Here is a 14,026-nt window from a genome sequence, read left to right as displayed (position 1 = left end):
GAGGAGGGAGGTTAATGAAGTAGAAGGAGGGGTGAGATGTGGGAGGTTCAGATTAGGAGGGAGAAGTTGATGGTATTGTTAAAGGAAGCAAAGAAAGGAAGGGATGTTAAGCAGAAAGTGAGAGAATAGTGAATATGAGAAAGGCTGGAATGGGGAAGGAGAAATAGATGGTACAGTTATGGAAGCAAAGACAGGAAAGGTCGTTAAGATGAAAGGGAGAGAGTGGTGAAAATGAGAAAGGCTGGGATGGGGAGGGAGAAATAGATGGTACAGTTATGGAAGCAAAGAAAGGAAGGGATGTTAAGAGGAAAGAGAGAGAATAGTGAATATGAGAAAGGCTGGAATGGGGAAGGAGGAATAGATGGTACAGTTATGGAAACAAAGACAGGAAAGGACGTTAAAAAGAAAAGGAGAGAGTGATGAAATGAGGGGAGCTGGGATGGGGAGGGAGGAATAGATGATGGAGTCAAGGAAACAAAGAAAGGAAGGGGAGATCAGTAAGATAGGAAGAGTGAGATGAGAGATGGGGAGATGGGAGGAGGAATTATGGGGGAGAGTTCTATGGGAAGGAGTTAAGGAAGAAGGGAGAAGAGCAAAAAAAAGAAGATAAGATAGAATATAAGATATAAGAGAAGAAGAGAGAAGGCATGGAGAGAAGAGATAACGAGCAGGCTTCGAAGTGATGTTGGAAAGCTGTAGGTGATAGGTATACGACGGGTGGAGATTGAAAACCTTACATAGTAAAAAATAGAGTTGTTTCAAGGTGTCATTGTCTCCTCTAGAAGGCATGCATGGAAGAGACAACGAGCAGGCTTCGGAAGTGATGTTGATTGTGGAAAGCTGTAGGTGATATACGGGTGATTGGAGAGAATTTTGAACCTTATACAGTAAAAATAGAGTTGTTTCAAGGTGTCATTGTCTCCTCTCTGCATGCATGGAAAAGACAACAAGCAGGCTTCGGAAGGGATGTGGATTGTGGAAAGCTGTAGATGCTGTATGGATGATTGGAGAGAATTTTGAACCTTATACAGTAAAAATAGAGTTGTTTCAAGGTGTCATTATCTCCTCTCTGCATACATGGCAAAGACAACAAGCAGGCTTAGGAAGTGACGTGGACTGTGGAAAGCTGTAGGGATGATTGGAGAATTTTGAACCTTCTACAATAAAATTAGAGTTGTTTCAAGGTGTCATTATCTCCTCTCTGCATCTGTCCCTGATTTTTTTTTTACAACAAAGGAGACAGCTCAAGGGTACAAAAAAAGGAAACAATAATAAAAAAAAGCCCGCTACTCGCTGCTCTTAAAAGTTGATTCCATTCCCCTGTCACATAACCTTACAACCCGGAAAACGAGCCCATAAAGAGGTAATGATACTTTGGGTTCCGTAATGGAGCTCCCGAGTGATTTATCTTCAGCACGTAATGTCAGGTACTTATGGAGGTAGGCGAAGGTACGCGATCTATACTGCATTCTCTCCTGAACCTTTAATCTGAAGAGGGAGCAGTGAGCCGAGGCAATATTGCAGCTCGGCATACGCTCAGAGTCTTAACATTCGGAAAAAAGGAGAAGTAAACGCTCAGGATCTTAACATTCGGAAAAAGAAGTAGAAGTAAAAGCTCAAGATCTTAACATTCGGAAAAAAGGAGTAGAAGTAAACGCTCAGGATCTTAACATTCGGAAAAAGAAGTAGAAGTAAACGCTCAAGATCTTAACATTCGGAAAAAAAGTAGAAGTAAACGCTCAAGATCTTAACATTCGGAAAAAAGGAGAAGTAAACGCTCAAGATCTTAACATTCGGAAAAAGGAGTAGAAGTAAACGCTCAGGATCTTAACATTCGGAAAAAAGGAGAAGTAAACGCTCAAGATCTTAACAGCGGAAAAAGAAGTAGAAGTAAACGCTCAAGATCTTAACATTCGGAAAAAGGAGTAGAAGTAAACGCTCAAGATCTTAACATTCGGAAAAAAGGAGTAGAAGTAAACGCTCAAGATCTTAACAGCGGAAAAAAAATAGAAGTAATAATCATAATATAAACTGCTCTAGAGGAGTGGCACAGATTTTCATATATTAAGTAAAAGTATACATATAGCCTTCGTAGAATTAAAAAAAAAGGGATCAGGATAAAAAAAGCCTCACAGAAAGGAATCGTAGAATTGAAGATGACCTTGAGCGATTTCCATATAAAGAGCTCTCAGAAATTGGAAATGTTTAAAAAAAAAGATTAAGCTATTCAGTCTTTATAGTGGTGAAAATCTGAAAACTCACCAACCAATACACGCACACACAGACACACACAGGCAGCTTTTTTTGAGGCGTCGGAGAGGTACTTTAAAATTATTGGTGGTTCAGAAGTATACTTAACAACGTCTTTCCTGAACGCCCCTACCTAACCTAACCTTACTTGGGAGGACCTCGGCAGCACGGAAGACTGCACCGCCAAGCCTCCCGCTGTAATGCCAGAATTTAATTAAGAATAGGAAAATATAAATTAGGGAGGAATAAGTAGTTTTAAGTATTATAAGTAAATATTCCTCCCTAATTTACATTTTCCCATTTTTAATTAAATTCTGGCCTTACACCGCCTCCAGCCAGTGAACGGTACGCCCCCATTCACAGCGTCAACGTATACGAAGAGGAGCTCAGAGGCCATTCTTGGGGGCAGGTGAAGGTTATTTAACGCCTCTACCTCGGAGCAGCACGCCAGACTGCACCGCCAAGCCTCCCGCCGCGAGCCAGTGAGAGGCGCCTTCCCGTCCACGCCTTGCTTTACGTGTAGGCAACACATTTATAAGTCTTTGAGGGGAGGCGGAGTAAATTTAAAGCCTTTCTATATAATGGAGGCCTCTGCAACACGCCAGACAGTATCACCAAAGCCTCGCAGATGACAAAACCTTAGTAATTAAATTATATGAAAACTAGCAAAGAATATAAAAATCGTCCACTTTCACAGTCTGACATGATGGGTTAGTAAGCGACCAAACCAATGCCAAAGACTTCGAAAGTTCCTTGTGTGGTGTTTCGTGAACATATATATCTAAGTTAAGAAATTTGAGGAAACTGTACAGGAAATCTCTTGTGTATCAGACCTTGCATCGAAAACCTAACCGTTGTGGATTGCAGAAGATTAAATTGTTTGATTGAGGCGATTACAAAGCCACTGTGTTGGACTGTGAAATTGGCAATAAATGTAAGTCTGAAGATGCACACTAAGAAAACGAAGGTAATACTTAGTAGCCATTTGGTAGGACAACAAATTAATAACAGAAACGAAACACTTGAGTGAGAAGAGAAATTTAAATAAAAGGAAAACAATTCGTGACAGCCCAACACACGAAGAATCAATAAGAAAGAGAAAGGGAATAGGACGCAGGGCTTTTAGTAAACGTAGCAATATCAGAATAGCAGCCTGCCAATCAGTAAATCCTGCCAGTCCCAACATACGGTTCAGAAACTTCCCGCCTCACAAAGATAAAGACTTATGGAGAGAAAGCTGTGAAACGCATCAAGAGGATTGATTGATTATTGGGGCGCTCAGGTCTTGGCGGCACGAAGAGGAATGGAGAGAAAAAAAAAACTGGGTACAGCATGGAGACTGGGAGCGATCATCATGAATTAAAGAAAACAAAGGTAGATGCTATTTTTTTTCTGAAGTTTAGGGATAAGAGGTGAACTTGAGGCAGGCCATGTAATGCGTAGAACTGATAAGAGATGGACAGCCAGCTAGAGCAACAGAGTGGGAAAACAAAAAAAATATAGAAATCAGGGCAAACCGAAGACAACGTTGAGTGATGCAATTAGAGCATTCGCCATAGCACGTCTGAGGACACTAACATCAGACAAAGGTTGAAAGCATTGGGAAGAATCTTTATCACCAGAGGACCGCTAACGACTGAAGATGAATTGTGTTTGTGAGACTCAAGTTAGCGGAAATTGTAATGCCACTAATTATTTTGTTAAAGACGAGGAGATGGTTTAAGATATGACGTGAGGTTGTTTCCTACAAATGCTTTTCTTCTTCAGTTTTGGATGAATTTGAAAAAAAGTATTTGTTTCCTTATCAGTGCCAGACCAAAGTATAGATGTGACACTATACAGTTTTGGCCGCCACAAATGCACTTTTTCAGGTTGGTATATTACGGTCAATCGGATTTGCGAGCTTTTGTTTGAGATTATTTACATCCATCTTTTGGTATATTCTAGTTCAGACAAATGACTACACTGGGTCTGCCTGATGGTACTAAAAAAAGTCCTCTGCAAATGCATTTTTATGTGGCATTACTGCACTAAACTGGTGGTATGAATTTTTCGTTCGTAAACAGATGAATTTTATAAGATATGTTAATACATAAAGAGGACTCCACCAAAATATAACTGACTGCACTTTACTTTTTTCATACGCTACAAAAGATTTTCACAACGTTAATGCTGCAAAAAACTCGTTGTATGAGCCTCTGGGTACCTTTTACTATATGGACGGTATTACAAGACACTTTCGCTTCTCCCATTATCTATTTCTAAAGGACAAAGAGGGGGTCAATCGGGTTCTAATGAGTGTTTCTACGGGTTCATGGTACAGAGGAAGGATCACACTATCACCTGGGTCATAGAACTACTCCTGGAAATGGCCACAGCTCCTACGAAAGCCCTGTCAAATTAGTGTTCTTGGGCGATGAAATGTCTTATAATACGACCCTAATATATTTCAAAAGGACCAACGGACTACACTGCATAATTCTGAACACTAAAAACACGGCCAAAGCAGCGTCCTCTCTGGTGGGCGACGGTGAACCAAAGGAAGTCGTGGCAATATTTCACAAACAATTACAGGCAAAAACATATTTCAGTAAAGACAAATTCCTGCGTGCACATTAGGTAGATAATTGCGTTAAAAGTTTTAAATCCTTTCTAACTAACCCCTTGAATGCGGATTTCCTACAGTCAGACCTCACCAAGCTACAGGAATGGAACAAAAAGTGTCGACTACAATTCAGTGAAGAGAAATGTAAGGTCATGCACCTTTGGAAGGGAAATCCAGCATACCAATACCACATGGAAAACACTCCACTATCCACCACAGAGGCAGAGAAAGACCTGGGAGTATAGGGTACCAGGCTACCGGTTAAAGCGAAATCCATGCCAATCGCAGCGGACGGTTTAAAAATATTGGCGTCGCGGCAGAGGACAGGCGAACAGTGCCAAACTTTTACTGGAATGCTTTGTCTCGCTTGCACGAACTGTCGGCTGCGATATGAACTCATGGGCACGACTTCACTTTTCGATGTTATTAAAGCTTACCCGTAAGAACAGCCGGATAATAATTTCGTTCATGATTCTGTGGATAACCATGTAATAACGTATTTGTAAACACACTTCCATTGATCTCGTCTCGTCTCGTCTCGTCTCGTCTCGTCTCGTCTCGTCTCGTCTCGTCTCGTCTCGTCTCGTCTCGTCTCGTCTCGTCTCGTCTCGTCTCGTCTCGTCTCGTCTCGTCTCGTCTCGTCTCGTCTCGTCTCGTCTCTCTCTCTCTCTCTCTCTCTTTGTCTCGGTGGTGGACCCTCCGGCGACTCTCCATTGTTACATCTTTTTTTCATTTTTCCTTCCCTCAAGGTGACGGCGGTGGACATATTTTGCAGAGGAAGGAGAATGGCAATATTGTAGTGGCCTTGCTCGCCTTCCTCTCCTCATATACCGCTCTTATTTTTTGCCTCTCTCCTCCTTTGTAGCAAGATTCCTGTGACGTGAATTTTTCTCTCTCCCCCCAGTGAGTTCATCATACATTTTTTTCTCGTTACGGTAGGTTTAGGTTTATTGTCATCTTGAGAGAGAGAGAGAGAGAGAGAGAGAGAGAGAGAGAGAGAGAGAGAGAGAGAGAGAGAGAGAGAGAGAGAGAGAGAGAGAGAGAGAGAGAGAGAGAGAGAGAGAGAGAGAGAGAGAGAGAGAGAGAGAGAGAGAGAGAGAGAGAGAGAGAGAGAGAGAGAGAGAGAGAGAGAGAGAGAGAGAGAGAGAGAGAGAGAGAGAGAGAGAGAGAGAGAGAGAGAGAGAGAGAGAGAGAGAGAGAGAGAGAGAGAGAGAGAGAGAGAGAGAGAGAGAGAGAGAGAGAGAGAGAGAGAGAGAGAGAGAGAGAGAGCTTAAGCCGCCTCACCGAGAATCCAGCAACTGAATAATGCAACAGCTATTTCTGCAACACTATGCACAGAGAAGGGCGTTGCGGTCCCCTCCACCATTCATTAAGACCTTCATTACCGGAGTTAAGCCGCAAACCCTCGGCAACACAAAGGTCGGCAAGCCATCGTCGCCTCCCTGCTGTATCAATCGAGGTCAAGTCTGTCGTGTTTTCCGGCATCTGTTCATTCTCCGCGCGAGTAATAATGTTATGAAGGTAATACAGCGTTAATGTCGGGTATTAGTTAAGGTTTGGTCCTGTGGGTTTCGATGATGGTTTTTGTATGATAATCGGAATTACTCCAAAGAAGATAAGATGCCAGAGATGGTTGTTTGGTTTGCTCACCACATAAGGGAAGTTCGGTTCAGATTACAATTAAACATTACATTGTCTCCAGTGCACAATTCAAATTTTGGGACACAACAGGTAATACGGAAGGTTTCAAATTATGGGAATTCTCTATAATTTAGGGTTAATTTGATACATAGTAGTTAGATACACGATTCCGTACATGGAGGAATTATTGATTCGAACATGTTATTTCTGGTTTGCCACATACAGGTTTATGCTTCCACTCATGTATACGAGTAATGATTCCACACGTGCAGTATTTATGATTTCAACATGTAAGTTATGATTTAAAACTTTGATCATATAATACACATTTAAATTGAAAAGGTGGAGACCATTTTTTGTGTGGAGAGCGATTAACAAATGATGAAGCCATGAATTAATTAATGATGAAGCAATGAATTAGAATCTGTTCCAGGACGTACTACAAAAGTTAACGGTGATTATGATTTATATCGAGCCTTGCCTCCCCTCGAGATGGAAAACGAAATGTGTCCTAATCAAAAAAAGGAACGAAATGTGTTTTACCTATTGAAAAGAAGGGAAGACCAATGTTCGGGAAAAGAAAAAAAATATAGTTCAACCTTGACCTTACAAAAACATGTTCCTGCTTTTTATCAGTAACTGGAGCACTAAAAAAGGAAAGGGAACATTGTGAAATTTCCTTTTTTACCACTAAAGCTTAGACCTTAACGTTAGACACACACACTTGTCCCAGTCTCTATGGCGACCAGATCCGTCCCCGCCAGCTGTTCCACCCCAGTTCTCCACTCCCTACCAGTCCCCTAGTCGCCCCAGAATGCACCCTCAGTCACCTTCCAGCTACCTCACACCTATCTCAAGTCCTCTTCAAGCTTCTAACCACCCCGCCCTCCCTGAACGGCTTCTTCACCTCTTTCAAGTCATACCTACGGTCCCCTCAGCCGCCCATAGTCCACCCGGCCACCTCTACGGCTCCCTCAAGGCGACCCTCAAAGCCTGCCCTAGGAGTTTGCCCTCTTGTATCCTCTGCCTTACCTTTGGGCCTTTGATGAACCCTGAGAGTATAACATCATGACCCTCGACGTAGCTCCTTACAGGATTTTTTTTTATACTATGGAGGCCTCTCGTCCCAACCTTCAAGGACTTCAGTGTTTCCAGACTTATGTTTTTTTTTTTTTAGGTATCTTTTAAGCCTTTCCCTTCAAGCCAAACGCCGCCCACCACCATCGACACGCTATGTATATTTCAGTGCGTAGGGTATGACCTCCTCCTATTATTATTATTATTATTATTATTATTATTATTATTATTATTATTATTACTATTATTATTATTACTGCTACTACTACTATTACTGCGCATCTTTCCAATTAGTATTCGTCTCAGGAAAAGAAAAAAAAAATACTCTGGAAAATTAGCGAAGGTGTAAAAATGAGCTGCTGTCTGAATATTGAATGTTTATTTACTTTTAATTTGGCACCAATTTATCTACGAAGGCCAAGTCCATTTGTTAGAGTACGTTGCTTGTCTTGCTAATATGAGTATAGTAATTGCCGAAATGGTGCATACTAACTAGCAAACATACCATTCAAACACACACACACACACAAACACACACACACACACACACACACACACACACACACACACACACACACACACACACACACACACACATCCCCTTCTCTTCAAAATGGAAAGGTGGAAAGTTGCGCTTCGCTGCACGCCGTCTCTATCTACCACTCTCGTCCCCTCCATGATCATCACCCGTTGAAGGTCATAATTAAGCCCCGAGGAAAGTTTGAATCTTCCACGAACACACACCACAAGACGGCGCCTCAGCAGATCCTTATCCCTCCTCAGAGTTGGCTGATGATTGGCTCCCTGAGGATACCCTAAAGTTACAAAGGGAATGCGGAGGACAAAGTTAGAGGTGTCGCAAGCTTTTGGGGATGAATACGAAATCCATAGACTAAGGACACAAAGCCGGTGGACAAGTGAACGAGCGACTTAACCTATACGACTATTGCCCCCTCCTTCATTAACTACCAAAAGGATTGACACAAAAACTCTCACCAGGTTAACCCGGTAGCAGCGACAGGCCCAATATGTGGCTTTACAGTATACCAGCGACGGGCCAAATTCTTGCCTTGACATAAACCCCCCAAAATAGAGGATACATAAACTGATCACAAATGTATTAAAACATATAATATAACGGTTGGCGTGAGTGATGATTTTTTCTCATTACAGTAATTTACTTAGAGGGGTCTTTAAGAAACATGATCACCGCAGCTACTGGGTTAACATTTCACAACGAAAGACTATATGGAGAGGAAGAAAGGAAACACTTACTACTCATACTTAAGTTCATGGTAGGAATTTGAATATAATAATTTTCCAGAGTCTAAGTCTAGAACAACGGGTTACCGATGAGGAACATTGTACACACGTGGCTTCTAGTATTCAACTGCGGCAGACTAGATCACTGTACTTAATTAGTCCCGGTAACGTGGCTGATCCTGCGAACGTGAATAAGTTTGGTCAAGGTAATTTGTTGTGTCTATATGAACGTAGTATTTCTCCTCGTCTCAGTACCGGATAAAATTAATAAAAAATAATAATGTTCAGTAAAAAAGAAACACTGTTCTCTAAGAGTCTTTCTGAGAAATGTATAATGGCTAAAAAGAAAAACAGAAGCAAAAGAATCCGAACCACTGGATTCACAGAACATTAGGAAGGCTGTTACGGATATTAAAAACGTCGACGCAAGGTCCGTAGAGTTTTCCTTCAAGTTTGGATAAAGAGTAGAGCTGAGAGGCGAGTCAGCGGCGTCAACGAAGCTTCACGTAACACAAAAGCTCCCTACGGACGAGAGAGAGAGAGAGAGAGAGAGAGAGAGAGAGAGAGAGAGAGAGAGAGAGAGAGAGAGAGAGAGAGAGAGAGAGAGAGAGAGAGAGAGAGAGAGAGAGAGAGAGAGAGAGAGAGAGAGAGAGAGAGAGAGAGAGAGAGAGAGAGAGAGAGAGAGAGAGAGAGAGAGAGAGAGAGAGAGAGAGAGAGAGAGAGAGAGAGAGAGAGAGAGAGAGATTAGGTCGTCCCCTTTAAAAAAAAAAGAGGGGGGGTAAATGCACAAAGAGTCTCCCAAGGGTCGGCTGAGGCATTATCCTAATAGCTAGAGTGTGTCGATGCTTCCTTTGAAAACACACAAATAGTTCAGAGGAGAAAGGACGGACGAGAAAAGACTCCGAGACTGTCCGGCGATGTTGATGTGTTTGTTTGTTTGCTTGTCTGTTTGTTTGTTTGTTGCCCAGCGCGCATGTTGAGGCGAGGGAGGGACTAAGTGGGGTATTATAAAAGGCTTTCGGCTGTCACATCAGTTATTTCTAGAGACCAAAAGTTATTTCAGCGCGTCTTTCTGATTTTGTTTTGTTTTTTGCGTTCATGGTACAGAGGCATTGTCAAACTTCCACTAGGGTCATAAAATCATTAAACCTGCCCACAGAACTCAAAACCCACAACTCATACGAGAGTCCTGTAAAATGTGGTACTTGGACTCCGAAATGTTTTAGAATATCGCCCAAAACAAGCACTATAGAATATTTTTATCATTAATATTATTGTTCCATGCTTCCATAACAACTACGTCTTGTACAACATAAAGGAGGACTGCAAACAATCGTGAAGGAAAAAACAATGCCCTAGACTCCTTTTTGTCCGGATCGGTGTATTTAGTCTCCGAACACACGCACTCGTAAAAGGAATTGTAATCTATTATTCATCTGAGAAAAACAATTACCCTACCACGTTAGGTTTTACAAGTGACCAAGAAAATACACCAGGAATAAATGGAACAAAACTGCAGCGCCTCCATAAATATTACATTTAAGAAATTGCATGAAAAATCATAACAATCAAATATAAATCTAATACTCATCTGAAAAATTACTATACTTATTATATCCTACTGAGACCCAAGAAAAAAATGAATAAATGGCAAAACTCTGCAGCGCTTCCGAAAACATAAGTAAAAGAAATGCATAAGAAAAAAAACATTCAAATACTCATCAGAAAAAAAACACTATTTCGTTCGTGTTTACAGATTGCCAAGAAAATAAAGTAGGGATGAACGGAACAAAACTGCAGCGCCTCAATAAATATTAGTTTCAAAAATACATAAGAAAACATCCTTAGCTATAATATCCAGTGTTCCCAGAGCCTCGAAACGCTACAAAATAGGAGAAAACATCCGTCGCGTCCTCCAGAAACATTAGTTAAAAAAATTGCATAAGAAAACATCCTTAGCTACAATATCCGGTGTTAACAGATCCTCGAAACATTAAAAAAGTTAAATACATCCGTCGCGTTCTCCAGAAACATTCGTTAAAAAAATTGCACAAGAAAACATCCTTAGCTATAAGATTAAGTGTTACCAGTGCCTCGAAACATTAAAAAACAGTTAAATACACCCGTCGCGTTCTCCAGAAACATTCCAGTTAAAAATATTGCACAGGAAAGCATAACAATCAGGCTGGAGAGGCCCGACGCAGCGCAGGGAGGAGGCTTCGTCACCTTTACTAACAGCTCACCTAATTATTTCGCAGCGTCAATATGTGTCAAAGAATTACGAGGAGAAAGAAATCGAGCAAGCGCGCACAAGCCCACATACAAAAAAATACTTGTCCCTTTTTCCAGGAAGGATACGGAAAGCGGGACACTGCAGGAGAAGGGATATCACCTTTATACAAAATCATCTGACGAACCAACAAATAAACTCCAAATTACTAGATTCCGTTAAAAGATTGAATGTGTAGAGCAACGGACGTAGCTTTCTGTCTCCCTTTGTCAGCTGTTTTGTTACACGCATGGTAGATAGAGCAGGAACTAAACGAATGAAGCAACGAACAAATAAACTCGACCATCAAATAAACACGACATTACCAGTTCCGTTTAAAAATGAGGAACGTATTCAGCAACGGACGGAGCTTTCCCTCTTTGTTAGCTGCCTTGTTACACGCATGGAAGATAGAGCAGAAAACTAAACGAATGAAGCAACGAACAAATGAACTGGACCAACAAATAAACACAACACAATTAGGTTCCGTTTAAAATGAGGAACGTATACAGCAACGGACGGAGCTTTCCCTCTTTGTTAGCTGCCTTGTTACACGCATGAAAAGGCAGAAAACTAAGCGACTGAAGCAACGAACAAATAAACTCAACCAACAAATAAACACGACATTACCAGTTCCGTTTAAAATGAGGAACGAATACAGCAACGGGCGGAGCTTTCCCTCTTTGTCAGCTGCTTTATTGCACTTATGAAAGATGAAATAGTGGCCAAGCGGATTAAGCAGCCACGGTCTCACAACATTAACGGAAAAAAGATAATCTGACATGAGCCCAGCGTTTTCATATTATTGTACTCATTGGATTGCATTGTCCTAGTTTCTGACCGACAACTATAGTAAAAAACACAAAAAGCATCAATAAATAACAGTTTTAACGCTAACTTCAATGTTTTATCGTTGTTTGTGTGGTTCCGGTAGTTTTCGGGCCTAAAAATGATAAATGCAATGTTCAAAGTACGACAATTTGGAAACGCTGCATGAGCCTCACCAAGAAGACAGCAGAAGCCCTCGTGACTCTCAAAGCTCCTTAAATACGAACATGGCAAAAAACAAAAGAAGGTTGACTGGATGACAAGAAAACATTACGTTAACACTGCAACGAAACTAGAATTTAATGAACTCAGAAGAAAACAAGACTCCGCGTAACTCTCAAAGATCCTTAAAAACGAATAGGGCAAAACACAAGACAAAAAAAGGCTGACTAGATAACAAGACAAGATTACATTGACACTAAAACGAACCCAGAACTTAATGAACTCAGAAGCAAAGAAGACTCCACGTGACTCTCTCAAGGATCCTTAAGCAAACAAGACCCCGCGTGACCCCTTCAAAGATGCTTAAGAACGAATGGGGCAGAAAACAAGAAAAGAAGGTTGACTGGATGACAAGAAAAGATTACATTGACACTGAAACGAACCCAGAACTTAATGAACTCAGAAGCAAACAAGACTCCGCGTGACTCTCTCAAAGATCCTTAACTACGAATAGGGCAAAATACTAGAAATAAAAAGGGCTGACTGGATAACAAGACAAGATTACATTGACACAAACCATACCAGAACATGATCCACGCAGAGTATGAACCCGATTTGTTTTGGTGATAGTGGAGGAAAAAAATAAAGGGCTGAACCAAAGGGAAGATATCGCCACCTCGCATCGTAAAAAGAAACATTGCCAAGAAAGAAACATTTTAGATCAAGTATTTCGAGACTCATAGAAAAGAAACAGACGGCTAATTATCCTATTTTACGAGGACCCTTAATTAAGAACATAAATCGACGCTCAAGGGACATTTATTGATAATTATTGGGGTGTTCTTTGCTTAGCGCCGAAAGTGGGTGGTTATATGGCACCGAACCTAATTCTCAAGGCAGAAGGGAAGTATAATACCGAATCTTAAGACGGAATATCATCTTGGCAAAAACATCGTGATTGCACCGCGTCATACCAAGCCCCGGGGAGTAAAAATCGAGACCCAAGATGGAAAGGAAAAATAAAAAGTACCGCAAGAAAAAAATTATAACATATCTCTTGGGACAACCGACTTTTACTGCCCCGTTCTGCCACGCCCGTGAGTACTAAAAACGAGACAAACAACAGAGAAGTAAAAGAGTATAACAACAGAAATAAAATTAAAAAAAGGAATACTATCTGAGAGGAAACATGATACTAGAAAAGGAAAAATAAACACTGAACCTGATCATGAAAGTAGCAAGTGGCCACCTCACTACCACATCATAAAACATCCCCTAAGAACACAGGACGCTTCAGTATATCACATAACCGCTAAGGAGGTAATATCTACGCGCAAGACCAACTGGCAAACACACAACGCTTCAGTACGCCACATAATATCTTCGGACGAGGCAAACTTTTAAAGACAACACTTGAGACTCTGAAGGGAACACTCACTTGGGCAGCGGCTCCCTGGTGTTGTTGAGGACCTGCTGCTCCCCTGATGGAGGCTCTCGCGGGGCTTGGTCCGTGCTGAGCCAGATCTGCAGCCGCGGGACCTGAGGGAGAGGGAAACAGGAGGGTCAGCACGGAAGGGCGGTAGAAGATGTATATGTCTGGACTCAATGGTAAACAGATACATACACACGCACACGCACGCACGCACACACACACACACACACACACACACACACACACACACACACACACACACACGCAGCACTGTCTTCATCAAGTTTCGAAAGTTATATATTACGTATTTATGTATGCATAGTGGAGGTTATGCTGCGTCGAGAGAGAGAGAGAGAGAGAGAGAGAGAGAGAGAGAGAGAGAGAGAGAGAGAGAGAGAGAGAGAGAGAGAGAGAGAGAGAGAGAGAGAGAGAGAGAGAGAGAGAGAGAGAGAGAGAGAGAGAGAGAGAGAGAGAGAGAGAGAGAGAGAGAGAGAGAGAG

The 14,026-nt window shown here is 41.6% G+C and overlaps 1 protein-coding gene across 1 annotated transcript in view; it reads right to left on the bottom strand.

Moving 5' to 3' along the window:
- Positions 1-13,309: 13,309 nt before the first annotated feature.
- The window catches only part of LOC127003928 (uncharacterized), a 52,892-nt gene continuing 52,175 nt past the window's right edge, over positions 13,310-14,026 (bottom strand). The window contains exon 2 of the mRNA XM_050871028.1: positions 13,310-13,634. Coding sequence (XP_050726985.1) covers positions 13,530-13,634 — 105 coding nt within the window. The 3' untranslated portion in view covers positions 13,310-13,529. The remainder of the gene's footprint in view (positions 13,635-14,026) is intronic.

Source organism: Eriocheir sinensis, chromosome 26, assembly GCF_024679095.1.
Source record: "Eriocheir sinensis breed Jianghai 21 chromosome 26, ASM2467909v1, whole genome shotgun sequence".
NCBI lineage: Eukaryota > Metazoa > Arthropoda > Malacostraca > Decapoda > Varunidae > Eriocheir > Eriocheir sinensis.
Note: the sequence above shows the minus strand (reverse complement) of the source record. Positions and strands in the feature narration are given on the sequence as shown.